This window comes from Erpetoichthys calabaricus, chromosome 18, assembly GCF_900747795.2.
Source record: "Erpetoichthys calabaricus chromosome 18, fErpCal1.3, whole genome shotgun sequence".
Taxonomy (NCBI): Eukaryota; Metazoa; Chordata; class Cladistia; order Polypteriformes; family Polypteridae; genus Erpetoichthys; species Erpetoichthys calabaricus.
In genome coordinates this window covers 78,606,214-78,626,515 of record NC_041411.2, presented here as the reverse complement: position 1 = coordinate 78,626,515, position 20,302 = coordinate 78,606,214, and the positions used below count along the sequence as shown (strand labels likewise).

General features: G+C 38.3%; 1 protein-coding gene across 1 annotated transcript in view; it reads right to left on the bottom strand.

Moving 5' to 3' along the window:
• dennd6aa (DENN/MADD domain containing 6Aa) overlaps positions 1-20,302 on the bottom strand; it is a 55,664-nt gene that overhangs the window by 5,797 nt on the left and 29,565 nt on the right. The window contains 6 exon segments of the mRNA XM_028824707.2: positions 326-435; positions 5,926-5,979; positions 6,260-6,349; positions 9,362-9,426; positions 13,839-13,904; positions 16,564-16,658. Of these exon segments, the coding sequence (XP_028680540.1) occupies positions 326-435; positions 5,926-5,979; positions 6,260-6,349; positions 9,362-9,426; positions 13,839-13,904; positions 16,564-16,658 (480 nt within the window).

The following is a 20,302-nucleotide window of genomic DNA, read 5'->3' as shown; positions in this document are numbered from 1 at the left end:
AAATTAAAACTGATTAGTAACTTTCCTGTAAGTAAACTGTATTTCTCATTTTTCAGGACTTCACTAATTATATTTGCAATTATCCTATTAAACATTAAAACGCAGTGAAAAAATCTGAAATCATTAGGAAACAAAGTTTCATGCACAACCCACTTTATTAAAACAGCATAAAACAACACTGTTACATTAATTACATGGAGGTTTTTAGTAACTTATTTAAGTAAAATACTCCTCTCTGAAGAGAAATGTTGGCTTAAGAGGAATAATTCCAGTAAGCTTTCAAAAACAAATTCAGAACATTATAATCTAATTCAGCTCTGCATACCTGTAAAGTCCAATCCAGTCACCTTTTAGTCGAGAGGTTAACTGTGGACCTGTCTTTTCAAGGGTTTTCATGAATTCCTCTTGACTGAATGGTTTTAATTGAGGAGGATTCTTTATATATTAAACAAAAAAAAAAAAGAAAAATAGGAAAGTGAATTTTAACTGAAAGACTATTGGCTGCCACCTCAATACTTGTATCATTTGCTGTCATTTAAATTAAGCCAACCTCCCAAGTTATCAGCCAATGTTGATCTACTGTAGGTAAATACATGGAGCCATGTTGTCATAAACAGAAAATTCTAACAAAATCATGGGACCATGTCTGGGAAAGATCAGAGGTCATGCATAACACATGAACCACAAACACTCATTGATCGTAACAATAAAACATTTAGTACATTCGGCTGTCCATTTGAGAAATGGAGACTGGCAGGAACTCTTTGTGTCCCAGCCACTATTAGTACCCAGTGGAATATAGTTAAGAAAAACAAAAAATGGTTCAAATAATGACTGTGTCTGACAATTGACACACGGTTTTGTTTTTTTATATTTCCAAATGTATCCAATATGAAATGATGGCCAGTTGTACTTTTACGGCTCGTAGATGACTGGCCAGCTATGTTCTTCCCTGGATGCTCCATATTATGGCTCCAGTTTGTTGACTTATTGCTGTTCATGGTTCATATTACTTTACCATTGCCTTCTTTATACATTAACTGCATTTTCTGTAGTTCTCAATTACCGTGATCGATTTTATGTCCTGTCCTTCGCTCTTGTTTTTCACTGCCTCCTCAGTCTGACTTTTTATGTTCTAGACCCGGGGAATCACTTTATTTAGCATAAAAATCAATTGAATTCACCACAGGTGAACTCCAAACAAGGTGCAGAAACGTCTCAGTGATGATCAATAGAATACTATGCACCTGATCAAGATTTCAAATGTCTCAGAAAAGGGTTTGATTACTTTTGTCACTTAATTTTTAATAAGTTTTTCAAACAATTCAAAAATCCTTTTTTCCCCACTTTGTCATTCTGGAGTATTGAGTGTTACTTGATGAGGGTAAAATGAATTTAAATGATTTTAACACAAGGTTGCAAAACAGCAAAAAATGTGAAAAATGGCAAGGAGTCTGAACACTTTCTGAGTCCTCTGTAAATAGCAGGGTGTCTATACAGAGCTTGCTGGGCTGTGGATGGGAAAGATGGGAGAGAAGTACATGGGGACTGAAAAGCGACTCTGGCTGGGATCCTAATGAACTCATCCGGCTTCCTGAAACCCCCTGCATGCCTAGCATTGTCTATTCTGTTTTTCTTCAAATATCAATATGTTGTTTTCCTTAGTTTACTAGGGCGATTAGGTCAAATGCCACTATTCACATATAATTTGAGTGTATCTGAAAAAGTACAGACAGGCTCATTACATTAACCACCACCCTTCATGATGCATTTTGGGATAGATTTTTCTAGCCCACTACTCTGTTCTTAGATCTATAGATGGGCTAAGAATAGATTTTTAAATATTTCTCCACCTTAAAAAGTGTCCTTCTGTACTGGATTTCACTCTGGTTCACTCAATCTAAGATCACTGACTCACTGTTTTATGCTAGAACTGTTAAATATCCTTCACAGCAAGCAAAAGCTGGATTTCTTTCTCATTAAAGATAAAGGAAAATAAGTACAATCTTTCTGATTTCTTTGTGTTATTATAACATATTTAAAGTAACAATTTAAAAAGCTTTTTAAATGTCAACAACTCTCATTATCTGAGTTGACATGCAAGTTTACATGCGGTCTGCACCTTAGGTGACTGCTGGCTAGACACACAATTCCTAAACCAAAGGAGAATTAAAAAAAAAAAAAAAAGCTCTTTTAAATAATGTTTTTGCTGCAAATGTAAAGGAGGAAAAAGTAGAAAAAACAGAAACTGAGTTATGTCTAATCTCATATGGTATTCTATGACTGCCTTTTCCTGCTTGCAGCAACTCAAGTGGCGTCCCATCCTGCTAAGTACCAAGTCAGTTCTCACACTCCCCATCTCCTTCATTCACAGATTGGGTGTGAAGAGGAAAAATTGATTAATTTCTGCTTTTAACATGGTTGAGCAATGGCAAGTAATTTTGTCTGGGTTTCTATGTGCATTACATATACAAAGAGGCAGTGAAAATTATGCCTCATTCTTCATGCACTTTGAAAATGGCACTTAGTGGGTGCAGAGGATCCTGTTGTTATGAATGGCTCAAGTGTCACAATCTTCTGAAGTGTACAGTTTTCACTTGCTGCTTTTAAGCAACTATGCAGGAGTCGTAAGCACAGGGGTGGCCCAACTCCAGTCGTGGAGGACCGCAGTGGCTGCAGGTTTTTTTTCAAACCCTTTTCTTAACGAGTGACCTGTTTTTGCTGCTAATTAACTTCTTTTGAATTCATTTTAATTGACTTGCTCTTGAAGACTCAGACCCCTTAATTAGCAGCCAAACAATAATGAGATACAAAATGAGCCAAAACAGGACCAGCAAACTGTGACCATCACACATTATCTGAAAATAAAGAAAGGTGAAGGTCTCGGGAATGCTGATCTGCTCTTAGAAAAGAGAAAATCCACAATTTTGGACATGTCTGCTATTGCACACAAGCCATGGAATTAAAGAATGGGTTTAATTAACGACAAGACTCGGCGCCTCATTAAGCAACTGGTTGGAGTGAAATTAGTTGGAGTATGAGGCCCTGACTTAGTTGGCTCCCTCACTTCACATTTCACTTCCATTTGGGTGCCATTTAAGGAATGAAATGAAGCAATTCAGAGGAACGATGAAAATATTCAGGGAAACATTTCTTAAAAACCAAGTCAATTAAAATTAATTCAAAAGAAGTTAATTAGCAGCAAAAACAGATCACTAATTAAGAAAAGGGTTAGAATGAAAACCCATAGCCACTGCGGCCCTCCATGATTGGAGCTGGGCACCCCTGCGTAAGCACTTCATGCTTTTCAGACATGCCATGAGGAAAAAAAAAAAAAAAAGAAAAAATTTTAATCACACACAAGCATTTTATGTAGCATCCAGAATACTTAAGCTACATTTGAATATGTACGTATTTTTAATATGATTATTCTAATCTTAATGTGTGGCTAATCTAAAAGCCCTCAAATTTATTTTTCATCATCACCGCACAGATGTAGTGACCATCCAAGTGTCATACTTGCTAACTGTAAATGCCTGTGTTCAAGGGAAAAAGCAAATAGTACTGGTTCACAGCTTTCTCACTTCAAATAATATGGTGTGAAAATTCTCCCACAAAGGAGCTATCAGATCAGCGCCACTGACAAAGATGGAGATGAAACCAGCTGCTTTCATTAAAGAGGTCTTAAGCTTGGACTTGAATCTGTTTATGTTTACATTCTATACAGCACTTCAATTTTCCCAGTCAGCCTTTTAATCCAAGTTTACAAGATACTCGTTTGTACTGATGGTGAATGCAGTGATAAACTAACTCACTGTTAATTTCCAGTTTTATTATTGGGTAGCAAATACTCCGACTCTGGAATGATTCCAGCCAGCGTGGTCTGCTGTTCTTCAAGCACTGTACGGTACACTAAGAATCTGTCACCAGTGCAAATGATCTCTTAATTTAGAAATGTTAGTGACCATCACTCTATTATTAAACCAGCATCCTATCTCACCAAATATTCAGTACTGAATAGATGACACATGAGCAGCATCCATACAATCAACTGAAAAATGTACACTAGGCGCAACCTTTTCACTTTTGTTTGTTAAAAATATATTGGAGTTAGATTCAACATAAAAGATGCGTCGTCAGGCACCCATGTCACTTAGTCCAATGGTGGTGTCTCCTCAGGTTTTGACCTTGACTATTATCCTCTAATGTACCACGGGTGTTTGGTTAGTAGGCAAACATCCTCATACTTAACAGCATTCTACACTGTTATACAGGATGCGACATCATTGCTTACTCACAGTACCTGCTCATGATCTGTTCTTGATAAACTGAAATAAAATGCCCACCTACTATTTAACAACATGGGTGTAGTTTAGGGTTTACTAAAAATAAATAAAACAGTGGGGAATTATTTGTTTTCATGTCTGACAGTCATATTTCAACATCATCCCAAAGCAACACACCTAACACTAAATGCTGATGTTACTCAGTAGCAAAAACCTCATAAGGCAACTTTGTCCCCCTTTTCTTTCTGTCTCTTGAGTGGGGAGAAGGGATTTCAAATACCCAGGGATTTTGAAATACCCATTTACAAGCAAAGAATGGTGTAAATATTTCTAATATAATACAGGTTAAACAAAACAACATTCAATGACCAAGCAAATTTTATATACCCTAAGTTCTTGTCTATAAGCCGGACTCATGTATTAGCCGGAGACCAAAAATCATACGAATTTTTAAAATAAAATCGTATCATAGATAAGCCGGACTCATGGATAAGCCGAACGTACTATAACCTATAACTAATAGAAGGGAGGGAGGTCAGTGGTCTCACTCGCGCCCATTTAATTTCTTTAAGGGGGGAGAGAGTGTGAGATATTGCCGTCTCTCTCACTCCCCGCATGGCGCGGTTGGAGCGGCCGGAGCGCGTTCTTTCTGCTCTGGGCGTCGCCGAGTCAACACGAGCGCGTAGCGGTCATTTAAATTGTGATTTTATATGTAAGCATATTTAAATATATATCGCGGATTTCTGCGGACAATGGGTCTTTTAATTTCTGGTACATGCTTCCTCAGTTGGTTTGCCCAGTTGATTTCATACAAGGGACGCTATTGGCAGATGGCTGAGAAGCTACCCAACTTACTTTCTCTCTCTCTCTCTCTCTCTCTCTTGCGCTGACGTAGGGGGGTGTGAGCAGGGGGGCTGTGTGCAGCTGCTTCCTGATAGAAATGCTGCACGGAGCTTCGCATACTTAAAAGCTCAAAGGGCACGTATTGATTTTTTTTTATCTGTCTCTCTCTATCTCTCTCTATCTCTCTCTCTCTCTCTTCCTGCTCCTGACAGAGGGGGTGTGAGCTGCCGCCTTCAACAGCTTTGTACCGGCGGTGCTTCGCATACTTAAAAGCCAAAAAACCCTATTGATTTTTTTTTTGACTGCTTGCTTTGCACTCCTTTGAAAAGGAAGATATGTTTGCATTCTTTTAATTGTGAGACAGAACTGTCATCTCTGTCTTGTCATGAAGCACAGTTTAAACTTTTGAAAAAGAGACAAATGTTTGTTTGCAGTGTTTGAATAACGTTCCTGTCTCTCTACAACCTCCTGTGTTTCTGCGCAAATCTGTGACCCAAGCATGACAATATAAAAATAACCATATAAACATATGGTTTCTACTTCGCGGATATTCTTATTTCGCGGGTGGCTCTGGAACGCAACCCCCGCGATGGATGTATAAGCCGGACTTATGTATAAGCCGATATTCTATTTTTTCATTTTCACAACTTTTTTCCTTAGATAAGCCGCGGCTTATTGACAAGAACTTAGGGTAATAAAATAGAAAGTAAAATGAGCTGCAGTCTCTGGTTATAATACTGAATGATTTCATAGACTTAAAATGTGGTTTAATCTCCACTGTCTATAATCTTCTTACCTTCCAAGGGGAGATACTTTTCTGAAGAGGCATCAGACTGGCTACATACCTTTCCTGAAACAAGTCATAAATGATATAAGCTTAAGTCGGAGAAATAGCTCTAACACTCTAGTACAAATGCTAGCAATTACAAGAACAGTTAGCTTTCTAGTTAACTATTTATGGCATACAATTTGTACAACTGTCGTTTACAGCACAATAGGCTATTTCCATATTAACAGCAGTTTATCAGAATAACATAAAGAAGTACACCTTTCTTTAAATTTCAAGTATCAAGAAAATGATCTGGAATAAATTGCCTTAAGAGATTCAGCCAAGAGTTAAGTGTACTCACCAGAGGAATTATAAAGCTTTGAGTGAGCTCTAAGAAGTATCGTCGAAGGATGGCATTCTGTGCTGCAGAGGGCCGCTTCTGTTGTAAACCCTTAAAAAATGAAATGGAATTTAAATGTACACTTTGGTCTGACATTTCAAACGTAAAAACCCTTTTCATAGTGACCCTCCATCCCAGATTGCAATGGGCTGAAATATTGTACATGGTCCATAATATGAATCTGAAGTAATTTGTGTGAACATCCTGTTAATTTTCCCAGAACTAGATGGTGTACTGATGTACAGTCCGGTCCAGTCATCTCTAAAAGTGGCTAAATCTTATAATTGGATGAGCTGGTGATCTTATTTAATGTGTTATCTTTTGACATCTGCTGGACACTATTTTATGCCTGGTATAGATGCTTTCCTTGCAGAATCACTGGCTCTAGCCCCAAAATACCTGAATCTGTATTCAGATATACAGATTAGTAAGCTGAATGACCTTTTCTTGTCAAATTGTTCTAATGCTCTAAAAACAAAATTGAAATTACAGTTTCTATGTAGTATGTTTTGTGTTTTATAAAGTTTTCTTCTTAGATCTATGATACTTAAACATGTGGTATTAATGAAACTCAAATTTGATTTGCGTTGATTGCATGAATGAATACAACTAAACAAACAAAAAAAAGACATAGTATATAAAGAATTAAACGGATGCTATCATGACTGAAAAAATAACTAATAAAAATAAAGTAGTAGTTATATTGACACGTATGGAGAAATTCTTACTTTTGTGTCTGACCAGCATGCAATACATTATCGCTCTCTGGCACTAAGACAAATACAAACTAATATACTGAGGAAGACATAGTAACTTAATTGCCAGGACCAATTTATATTTATCCTTCAAGTAATATTTAAGTCAGGCTTTCTTTTTCATTTAACAATAGTTATAACCAGATGGGAACACAGGAGAGGAAAGTAGAAACTTAAGGAACCCAGTTCTTGAAGAAAATAAACCTCTGGGTAGCTAGAGGTCCCTTGTGATATATTTCTCTTAACCATCCCCTTAACCAGTCTGACCCATTGCAGGACAAAATACATTTACAAAAAAACTGCCACTTTGTCCACAAAAGGCAAATATGATTACATTTTTGCTCAATTTTGCAGTAGTTTTCCTTAAAGGTGTCTATTTCAAGGAGATAATTTCCATTTCAGCTGTGGAGTTCAGTTCAGGATTCATGAGTAATGGTAGGGGTGTTCAAAACAGATTGCAGAAATAAAAAAAAAATGCACATTTTTAATTTTTCATAATTTAATGTTTCTGTACATATACAAACAAAGAAAAAATATACCATTTTTTTTCCTCTGATGTTCTATCAGTAGCCTTTGTTCAAGAGGTCAAAAGATGTACACGCTACGTTCTGGATTAACTGAAATTTTTACTGTCGGAAGTTTCAGTTCTCCAGAACGTCTCTAATGTAAGCTCTTGTGTGTCTGGATCCATATTACTAACCGAGAATGGTAAACCGGATGGCATGGACGCAGGGACACGGTGATGGGACCATGAGACGTACTGCGCAGGCGCGTACAGCGCGCGTCTCATAAACCGCACGCGAAGTCTTATCCACCGTGCACGAAGGAGTCACGGCCCAAAAACGAAATAGCTCAACTGACGTGAATGAGTAATGAAGCAACAACTCGCCCATGGCTAACGACTACCGACACAGCCACACAAATAAGAGGACTCTGCTCTGCAGCCCAGATTCAAACGGAAGAGGCTACGGAGGCCCCACGGGTCCATAAAGTACGGAAGGCGCAGGCTTCACCGCCATATTGTGAGTGGCACTACTGCGGAGTGAAGGCACAGGCGTCCCCGCCATATTGTAAGTGGCACCACTGCGGAGTGAAGTAAATGCGCGTCTGAAACTTCGGAAGCAAAGCAGGCACGGGTTCAAAACGAACGAGCTCGACTGACGGATATACAAACAATGTATTTCAGGATACCCAACGCCGGGGGTAGGCGAGCGAAGCGAGCAGGGGGCGGAGCCCCCTTGTAGTCTAATAAAGCACAAAGATTCACATTTGCTTCTATCTGACAGAGGTTAAGTTATCTCTGCAAATTTTTATAGCATGGGAAATTATTTAAATACAATAGAAGTGTATTGCGCAAAAAGCACAGGTATTTTACTAACACTGCACAGTAAGACACTTTCCCTGAGTTTACATCATAAGGTTAGGCCAATGTTACAAAACAGGGCCTGGATGCAACTTCTAGTCTGACAGCATGTGATGTTTAATGACTGCAGTTGCTGAATTCTGTTGTTGGGTGTCAAGTTATAAGACTAGAACTCACCATTGGTGACTTATTACCTCAAAACGTTTCATCACAGTTCCAAATATGATATTGCTCTGCAAAAGTACAGCAAGGATGCTTAATTTTTGTTATTCAGCTTGTCACACATTGGACTAAGAGGACCACTGCATTAAAGTGAATCAAGAAGGAGAACATGAACATTGTCACTGTCTTCACTGTTGTTAGTACGACAAACACGAAACATTTGTAAACATCTCCTCTGCTTGCACAGCCCAAAACGCATGCTTTTCTTCTTTCCTTGCAGCTGCCACTGTTCTTCATTGATCTTCACTGTATTGGTTGTTAACTCTCACAAACATAAGCCCACTCCTATGACTTGTTATTAAGATAAGGATGTCCCAGACCAGTTTGATTTTACCATACCTAGTTGCAGTTATTTGTTGGGACTGTTAAGAGCACAATATTCACACCGTATAACTGACAGTAACAGGTGCATGCTGCAACTGTTGGAACTGTTGGAATCTTCTTAAGATTATGTAAATGAAGGCTATGACTGAAGAGAAAATCATGTAGCGTGACACTAGCTTTGGCACAAAATGTAATATCATAATAGTGAATGTCACAATACAAACTTTAGAGGAGCCGATGTCTTCATAAGGGCAGATGCTAAGTCCTTATCCTGGCTAAAACAATTAAAGAGCTAGTCATACAGTCTTAACACCAAAACCTAAATATTATAAGAACTTTACCAAAGATTAAGGTAAAAATCATTTTCCTAAAACAAACTAAAAAAAAAGCAAATCATACCTTTTGTAACTGTTTAATAATTTCTTCATCTTTATTTAGGAATGGCTTATAGGCAGAATATACACCTAGAAATATACAACAAAAAACAGAACACAGTTGTAGACATTCAAATTTCAAATAAACTCCTATCACTAAAAATACCCCTATAGAGGGTGGGATTCTGATAAATATATTCTGGTCCTCATCAGGCGTCAACAAGATGTGCTACAGTTGGCTGGTTCAAGCGCAATAAGTTGTCCGAAAAACAGTTAAGTAAACCCAAGTGCTTTCACAATACAAAGAGGGACAGCCCACAGCACTTAAGTGTGTATGTTTTAGCTGCTTGCCTGCCTTAAGTTTCTAGCAGCAGACGGACCAAAATGGATTATTCCTGTACTACAACCTCCGTGTCTGGTGAGACAAGGAGTAAGATGCAGGCACAGCCAGCAGCATCCCATCCATGCCTTCAGGGAATCTGTGTTTTCTCCAGACGCTTCATTACCAAGAGCAGGGTAGTTAACAGCTTTCCAAGCAATCTCAAAATTCATTTTTAGCACAGCGCTGTTAATTAATTTTCTTACATTTTTCAAATTTTAGAATGATCAGAGTCAACTGCAAAAAACAAAGCTTGTTTATTTTCCTAATTTTAAGGATTGAGTGCAGAAAGAAGGATTTGGACACATATGCAGCTCAGGGTCTCATCCTTCATTGTGAATTTGAATCTCACTTTCAGGATTTTAAGAAGCACAAGCCAAATTTTTGCAATTTCTTCATCTTCTTTTACTGTGTACCGTAAGTCTTGTAACTGAAAATAAATGAACTCCAATTGCAAACTTTAAAAATAAGTTTCTCTAAACTCAGAATTTGTTTCTAAGGCTTTGCAAGCATGCTGTGTACATGGCATCATTATTTGGTATTGAATACAGGTGCAAGCAGGTCTTTATCACAAATGAAAACTACTAGATGCAAGCTTAGAAGCTAACTAGCAGATACACATACATAAAATGAATTAATTGTTGCAACAACCAGAATTTCAGTGGATAATAACAGTTTGTGCAGAAGCAAACAGTTTCATATTCATGACTACAACAGTATAAGAGCAAAATTACTGTGTTTTTAAATTGCTCCCTTATGGGTGTTTAAGCATTGCTGTTAACAGCTTTTAATTAAAAAGTTTTATAATGAAAACATTTCTTGGACCAACAAGTTTTAAAGTTAACATGTCGTCATTAACGCATGTGCTAATTTACCTAGATTGATAGACACAGCTAGATTTTATAAATAGACCGCGGTATGAATTTAGTGGAATACATTTAATTATTATTAAAAAAAAAAAGAAAAAAAAACTCATACAAAGCTAAAGCATCGCAATATCAGTTTCTTATGTATTAACACTAGAATTACCAGAGTCTACGAAAAAACTCGTAGATCCGGCCCACCTTAAAACCCATTCGCACCTCTCCACCAGCGTCCTTTGTCCTCTAAATGTGCCGATTAAAAAAACAAGTTGCAAGCAGCCGGCTATTCCATCCCCCACCGACTTAGAACCTGCACAAGCATCTCCCAGCTCATGCCTTGATGGATTATCTGGGAGTGAAGTGGAGTTTTAGAGTGGAAATAATAGATCGTTATTTGGAACACACGCATTTCATGTGTGTTCTGTTTCTACAGTAATCTGTGTAAACACATTGTTAAAACAGAAACTTTTTCATATTTTAGTAATAAATGTTACAAAATGTAGGCATAAACTATAGAATGTGTGAAGCAGCATGAAGTCCAAACATCAAATAAACACTAAAAACAATACAACATCTTCCGTGGCGTAGCTGTAATATTTGCTGTCTCAGAGCACAGCAGGCTTACTGTCCATCAGAGACCTGAGTTCGATTCCCCGTTGAGAAGAAAGTGTTTTTTTTTTTTTTCTTTTTATCTCAAACGGACATAAAATTTATAAATTGGTTATGTACTGTCAGTTAATGAGATCATTATATTTTCATGTGGGATGCTCCTTTTAAAATATTGTTTAACTATTGAGACTGCAATTAACATGAACAAGTGTCCTTATAACTGTTATTTTTAAGATCCATAACACACACAGACAGAGAACTGCGTAATAGAGAGACAGGCAGAAAAGTCACTAGATATATAAATAAACATTGAAGGCACATGTACTGAAAGAAAAAAAAAGATCAACATGTGCGTTGTTCCTGCTGCACTGAATAAGCTCACGTGCTCTAACATCACCCCCCCCCATCTGACTCTCTAAGTAACAGCACAAGTACAGACGCAAACCAAGTGTATGTGTGTACTGTAAAATATTAACAAAAAGAGCAGCTTACTACTGAAAACAGCAAATCTAGGAGTGAGTGGGGATCAAACCGGGGACTCTTGATCACACTTGGTTTGTGTCTGTACTTGTGCTGTTACTTAGAGTCAGATCGGTGGGGGGGATGTTAGAGCGCGTGAGCTTATTCAGTGTTGCAGGATCAACGCACATGTTGATCTTTTTTTTCTTTCAGTAATAGCGCCAACATAAATCCACACCCGATCTGACGCTGTTCTTTTTCAAATAATATTGCATTAGTGCGGTGATGTTTTCACATATATCGTCACTTTCTTTCAGGTGTGTAATAGAGTGTGCATAGAGAAGCGTGTACATTGTAACAGGTACACACATTGTAAATGTAGGAAAGACGATCCTTGCGTGTGTGTGAACAATTAACATTTGAATCTGATGATTGCATATAGCGCTGAACTTACTGCTTTGTATCATTCTATCCTCTGCATGTCCTGGAGTACAAAACAAACAGCATACAGCAACATGTGGGGACTGGCAAGATTGGGGAAAAAAAACATACAGTCACTGATTACAAACCGCAAGATGTTATGCGAATGAATATGAATAATGTTGCATCCGTGCCACAAAGTTTTCCGAAATGTACTATACAGGTCATAAAACGAATAATTCCAAACATCATATATACCTACGTCTGTGTTCTTTTTTTTTTTTTGACATCATACACCATAAGGTGCATACTAAATCAGCATGAGCAGTTGCACTCAATAAAACTGAATTAAAAAAATCAAGTGACTGTGAGATACGAAGAAGGCAGATTCGCCAGCGTTTGTATGTCAGCTTTAATCCCTCCAGATGAGAGAATGTCCAGTTCCACTGTCTCAAACACTACTCACATCTCCAGTTATTCCGTTTCAAATGAAAAATAACAGCGTCAGATCCCTTGGGGGGGGTTTGGCGGTAGTATGTATCGTGATTTAGAGAGAATAAAAATGATAAAAACGGTAACTTTTACAAGTCCTATAAATGCACACCTTGTGTTACAGACGCAAACCAAATGTATGTGTGTACTGTATAATACTAACAAAAGGTGCAGCTCACTACTGAAAACGGCAAATATAGGAGTGAGTGGGGATCGAACCAGGGACTCTTGATTACAAGTATGCAAATCTTACCGCTATGCCAATGAAGCCGTTGTCTACTCCTTGAATCTTTTGTGAAAGTGTTTACTTGATCTTTGGACTTCAGGCTTCATGCATTATATAGTTTATGCCTACATTTTGTCATTTACTACTAAAATATGAAAAACGTTTGTTTTAAAAATGTGTTTACACAGATTACTGTAGAAACGGAACACACATGAAATGCGTGTGTTCCAAATAGCGATCTATTATTTCCACTCTAAAACTCCAGCACTTCAGCCACTCCCAGATAATCAAACAAGGCATGAGCTGGGAAAACTTAGTGAACGTTCTGCGGCGGTGGGGGATGGAATAGCCGGCTGCTTGCTGCTCGTCTTAACTGGCACATTTAGAAGACAAAACAGAGGTGAGAACGGTTTTAAGGTGGGCCAGATCTACGAGTTTTTTCGGAGACTCTGGTAATTCTAGTGTTAAGACATATAAATATTTTTATTTTTTGATTTCTGTTTAATTTTCCATTGCTGTTTTCTCCAAATATAAATATATAACATCACCAGTGCCACATAAACACTTTAACAGCTGCTTATATCAGCATGTCAGGCACCACAATGGAACCAGCTATGCTAACATCACCGTTACCATCGATCTATTCTGCAATGTTCCGTGTTAGCGCACATGTCTGACTTACTCCAACACAATTACTTAGCTGTGGGCTTAAAATGAATCACTATTGTCTGAACATATATCAGTAGTATTCTGTATATTCCTCTCTTCCCATATTATGAAAAGTGTATTATCCACTCCATGACAAAACAGACTGAAATTACTACTATATATGCAAGCATCGTTTAAATACTAGGAATAACTGCTTTTGGCTTGGCATGCTGTGCAGAACAAGTCCATAAATAAGCAAATTCTATAAATAAGCAATTTAAATGAACATATACATTAAAATTCATCATCACTGCATTCTAAATTTCACATTTAATGTCAAAAGATACTAGCTAGTACGAAACAACAGGATTATAAATTGCATTTGGCAGAAAAGAAGAAAGCTTACCAGGCTTAGAATCTAAAGTCTTTAGATTCTTCAACTTCTTGACTTTTACTTGTTTAGGAATATCCCCTGTAGATAGGGAACCATGAAAGTTATTTTTAAAATTATATGATTAAAAAAAAAAAAAATGACCTTAACATTCTATTACTATACAGTGATCCCTCGCTATATCACGCTTCGCCTTTCGCGGCTTCACTCTATCACGGATTTTATATGTAAGCATATTTAAATGTATATCGCGGATTTTTTGCTGGTTCGCGGATTTCTGAGGACAATGGGTCTTTTCATTTCTGGTACATGCTTCCTCAGTTGGTTTGCCCAGTTGATTTCATACAAGGGACACTATTGGCAGATGGCTGAGAAGCTACCCAACTTACTTTTCTCTCTCTCTCTCTTGCGCTGACTTTATCTTATCCTGACGTAGGGGGTGTGAGCAGGGGGGCTGTTCGTACACCTAGACGATACGGACGCTTGTCTAAAAATGCTGAAAGATTATCTTCACGTTGCTACCTTCTGTGCAGCTGCTTCGTGAAGCGACATGCTGCACGGTGTTTCGCATACTTAAAAACTCGAACGGCACGTATTGATTTTTGACTGTTTGTTTTTCTCTGTCTCTCTCTCTCTCTCCCTTCTCCTGACGCAGGGGGTGTGAGCTGCCGCCTTCAACAGCTTTGTACCGGCGGTGCTTCGCATACTTAAGCCAAACAGCCCTATTGATTTGTTTGCTTTCCTCTCTCTTTCTGACAGTCTGTGCTCCTGACTCGCACTCCTTTGAAGAGGAAGATATGTTTGCATTCTTTTAATTGTGAGACAGAACTGTCATCTCTGTGTTGTCATGGAGCACAGTTTAAACTTTTGAAAAAGAGACAAATGTTTGTTTGCAGTGTTTGAATAACGTTCCTGTCTCTCTACAACCTCCTGTGTTTCTGCGCAAATCTGTGACCCAAGCATGACAATATAAAAATAACCATATAAACATATGGTTTCTACTTCGCAGATTTTCTTATTTCGCGGGTGGCTCTGGAACGCAACCCCCGCGATGGAGGAGGGATTACTGTATATACACAAATACAAATGACCATTTACAGCTATAAAACTGAGCTGAATAAAACTCAACAGTAACTCTAGATAAATTTTAAAAAAATACATTTACTTTCCAATTTATAGTTATGCATCACATTTACGCCTTAAATTTTAGACACCTGGAAATTAAACTAATGATACGAGCACATAATTTGCACAGGCAAATTTCAAAAACTGCATAATGCGTTAAAATATCTAAACAGAAATATCAAACCAATAAACCATGAATAAAGTCACATAGGAGTTTAGTCCATTAATACAATATTAGGCTACTGTAAACTTTAAGCAATACAATAAAGTATTTGAAACATATTGCTACACATAATGCATATAACAAAATATGTTGAGACGTGGACATACACTCTACAAGCATGCACCCAATGCCATGAAATGATCAAATGTAATTCCTTCTCATGAACATGAAGTTCTGCATTAACAGTCACTGTAGCTTCATTAGGTAAATCTGGCCCCACACAGGAACAAATTAGAAATTACTAACATATCTGTTTTTTCATTCACAAAGTGTTTATGACAACTATGGGGAAAAAAATGTCCAAGTTCTGCTTTTTCCCTTAAGATTTACAAACCTGACAATCTTGGACACCTTACTTTTTCCTGAGTGTAACTACCCCATAATCTAATGTAGTAATTTAATCCCTTTATAGTATATACAAGTATCTTAAAAAACACACAAAGTATGTTTTCCAGCCTTTGGATAGCTTTTAGTTTTAACACATGCAATTTATATTCCTTACAATGAAACAGCTTCACACTATACATGGCATAGGATCCTCCCTTACCATCATTAAACATTTAAGCTGGCAGAACAGCTTCAAACGCTCAGTGCTTTCTCATTTAACAGCTTCTTATATCACCATGTCAGGCACCAGAATGCAACCTGCTATGCTAATATCATGTATACAGCTCAAACAATTTACTTTTATCCTACAAAAATATGCTAAACTTACATTTTCAAAAAAAATAGCAGCCTAAAATCAAGCACACAAGTTCCACCTCGCTGACCAGAAAGCAGGAGACATAGCTGGAGGTAGCAGAGTTAAAGATGCTAAGATTTGCACTGGGTGTGACGAGGATGGATAGGATTAGAAATGAGGACATTACAGGGTCAGCTCAGGTGGGACAGTTTGGAGACAAAGTCAGAGAGTCAAGATTGTGTTGGTCTGGACATGTGCAGCGGAGAGATGCTGAGTTTAATGAGAGAAGGGTGCTAAGGATAGAGCTGCCAGGTAAGAGGAGAAGAGGAAGGCCTAAGAGAAGGTTTATGGATGTGGTGAGAGAGGACATGCAGGTGATGGGTATAACAGAGCAAGATGCAGAGGACAGAAAGATATGGAAGACATCACATGCTCTAAATTTCCCATGGATAGATATGGATCCGCTGTGGCAACCCCTAACGGGAGCAGCCAAAAGAAGAAGTCGTCAAAGCAGGTTTCATTTACACCAAATTTCATAATTATTAGCACCCATTATACTGAAAATTAAAAAAAAACAAACTACTGCACATTTTACATTTGAGATTTGTTAACAAGGTTTTAATGAGATATTTATGATTGGAATATCTGAAAAGATAACCTCAAAAATACTAACTGCATTAGGATTTGCCATTTGGCAAGTTTTAGATCACCTGCTTGCTTCATATCTCCAATTCGAATGATATGAGGCCAGTGCTGAAGAGTTTTTGCAAAGAATGGGTTGGTAACTCCAAGAATTACAGATGGCCTAAAGTGGCAAAAGAAAAAAAAAGCACATTAAAATTGTCTAGATCCTTGATATTCATAGGTCTAAAGTTATATACTGCCCTGTTTTATTCAGGCCATACAACTTCAGATCTGTTTTGTCTGGACACAGAAAGTAAAACATATTTGGTGAAGGATTTCACTGTTGTCATGCCGCTAAAGTTTAGAGTCCTAGCCATGTCTTCCACTTGTTTTTGATGAGAATATTTCAGTACTTACTAGAGGCTATGGATTCTATCAACAATACCTGGTTCTCTTTACAGGGCATTTATTGGTAATAATGAAAACCTGTTCTTCGTGTTATATTTACATATAGCCAATAAAGATGTTAGAAGTTCTCATTTACATTTTGCAGAAGAGAATGGTGTATTGTAACACATATCAAGAAAGACACGATCACCGTTTCTCCACTCTATGTAGGGGTTTAAGATACACTTGAGTTTTTAATCCATAACCTCTGCTTACTTTTCTTTTCCTCATGGGGATGAATAATACACATTTTTCATTTATCCTCTTCTTTTTATACCTTGCTGAAACATGAAGTTAAAACAAGTTCCACAAGACTGAATCAACTTTTACAGGAGGAGAACCAGACTCCTCAATATGACAAGAGTCTGAGAGGCAGGCTTAACAGGGACATGTTTGAGAGAGGAGGCATCAGGTAACAGAGGCTGAGACACAAGGATACCGAGGAAGGGCAGAGGAAGAACACTGAAGGAAAGAGAGGTCGAGACACTCAACAAGCAGAGTTGTAGGAGAAACGCTACAGATACAAGTAGGGCAAGAGAAGTTGAGAAACAGAGATACCAAGGAGACATGCAGGAAGAACTCTGCTTTTAAATGTATTCTATTACCTGTCTTTAACGGGTAAACATACAGTGCATCCAGAAAGTATTCCCAGCGCATCACTTTTTCCACATTTTGTTATGTTACAGCCTTATTCCAAAATGGATTAAATTCACTTTATTCGTCAGAATTCTACACACAACACCCCATAATGACAATGTGAAAAAAGTTTACTTGAGGTTTTTGCAAATTTATTAAAAATAAAAAAACTGAGAAAGCACATGTACATAATTATTCACAGCCTTTGCCATGAAGATCAAAATTGAGCTCAGGTGCATCCTGCTTCCCCTAATCATCCTTGAGATGTTTCTGCAGCTTCATTGGAGTCCACCTGTGGTAAACTCAGTTGATTGGACATGATTTGGAAAGACACACACCTGTCTATAGAAGGCCCCACAGTTGACAGTTCATGTCAGAGCACAAACCAAGCATGAAGTCAAAGGAATTGTCTGTAGACCTCCGAGACAGGATTGTCTCGAGGCACAAATCTGGGGTAGGTTACAGAAAAATTTCTGCTGCTTTGAAGGTCCCAATGAGCAAAGTGGCCTCCATCATCTGTAAGTGGAAGAAGTTCGAAACCACCAGGACTCTTCCTAGAGCTGGCCGGCCATCTAAACTGAGCGATCGGGGGAGAAGGGCCTTAGTCAGGGAGGTGACCAACAACCCGATGGTCACTCTGTCAGAGCTCCAGAGGTCCTCTGTAGAGAGAAGAGAACCTTCCAGAAGGACAACCATCTCTGCAGCAATCCACCAATCAGGCCTGTATGGTAGAGTGGCCAGACGGAAGCCACTCCTTAGTAAAAGGCACATGGCAGCCCGCCTGGAGTTTGCCAAAAGGCACCTGGAGGACTCTCAGACCATGAGAAACAAAATTCTCTGGTCTGATGAGACAAAGATTGAACTCTTTGGTGTGAATGCCAGGCGTCACATTTGGGGGAAACCTGGCACCATCCCTACAGTGAAGTATGGTGGTGGCAGCGTCATGCTGTGGGGATGTTTTTCAGCAGCAGGAACTGGGAGACTAGTCAGGATAAATGGAAAGATGACTGCAGCAACATGCAGAGACACCCTGGATGAAAACCTGCTCCAGAGCGTTCTTGACCTCAGACTGGGGCGATGGTTCATCTTTCAGCAAGACAACGACCCTAAGCACACAGCCAAGATATCAAAGGAGTTGCTTCAGGACAACTCTGTGAATGTCCTTGAGTGGCCCAGACTTGAATCCGATTGAACATCTCTGGAGAGATCTTAAAATGGCTGTGCACTGACGCTTCCCATCCAACCTGATGGGAGCTTGAGAGGTGCTGCAAAGAGGAATGGGCGAAACTGGCCAAGGATAGGTGTGCCAAGCTTGTGGCATCATATTCAAAAAGACTTGAGGCTGTAATTGCTGCCAAAGGTGCATCGACAAAGTATTGAGCAAAGGCTGTGAATACTTATGGACATGGGATTTCTCAGTTTATTTATTTATAATAAATTTGCAAAAACCTCAAGTAAACTTTTTTCACGTTGTCATTATGGGGTGTTGTGTGTAGAATTCTGAGGAAAAAAATGAAATTAATCCATTTTGGAATAAGGCTGTAACATAACAAAATGTGGAAAAAGTGATGCGCTGTGAATACTTTCCGGATGCACTGTAGATAGCTAATATTAAATATGTGGAAAACCACTGGAGATTTACATTTTGTATAGTAGGGAATACATTAACTTTACTTTTAACTATTAAGAGAAAAGGCATTGCTGTATTTAAAATATTCTCTGAAACAACTTTATTATGATAGAACCCTGTAATTTCTCCCGTTTTGAGCATAAAATAATTACTGTAAAATCTCACGTATAATGAGTGCAATTTTCACTCATTTTAGTCCACTTAAAATAGGGGTGCATATTATACACAAGATATAATTTTAATTAGGTGTTTTCAATAAGCATGTACAGTAGAAATGTATGTACTTGATTTCATTATGCTTATAAAGCACATGGCTCCATCTGCGGTACTGTATTACAGTCCTCCTATCTCACTTAGATGTCAGTGCTCATCTTTCGCTAACTGCTCAGTCTACATGCACATTATATAGCATTACAGTTGATAATTTCGACTTGGAGGAACAGATTTGATAGTAGTAGAAAGGTTGCCGTCATGTTTCTTGAGTAAGTAATAATTTTAACTCTTTTAGGGCAGATTTTTTTCCTCTTTTCTCTCAGGGCTGAATATTTTTCGAAAAACTAAACTTTTCTGAAAAGTACACACAGTAATAGTTTCTCACATAAATCAAGATAAAATGTCTGTTGCTGTGTGCAGTTGCCACGTTTTAGCCATCTCTGGCTACAGAGTGGTGGGGCAGTGAGCAGATTTCTGAAAAGCACAAGTAATCGTTTCACACATAAATCATTACAAAATGTCTGTTACTGGTTCTGTTACCACTCTCTCTGCATCTTCACCGTCTGTGGCAGCAGCGGCTATGTGGGGGTGGTAATGGAGGCAGCCTCAGTGCGAAGCAATCTGGTTTATACCTCTTGTCATTGTAAGTGAGGGTCCAAAATCGGAGTCCAACAAGTCAGAGTCTAGTTCCAAATTATAAAATATATGCAAAATGTCATCCATTGAATATTTTGCTTTGCACATTGACTTTGCTCTCTTGCCAGATGTTGATGCAATTTCTGCCATCATTTGCTCATCGCTACTCAAGCACATGCAGGGATTAGATGTCAAGGAAACGAGTCTAACATTCGTCCAAGCAAACCAAGTCTACCTTTAGCATAACGGCGAGTTTTTCTCAA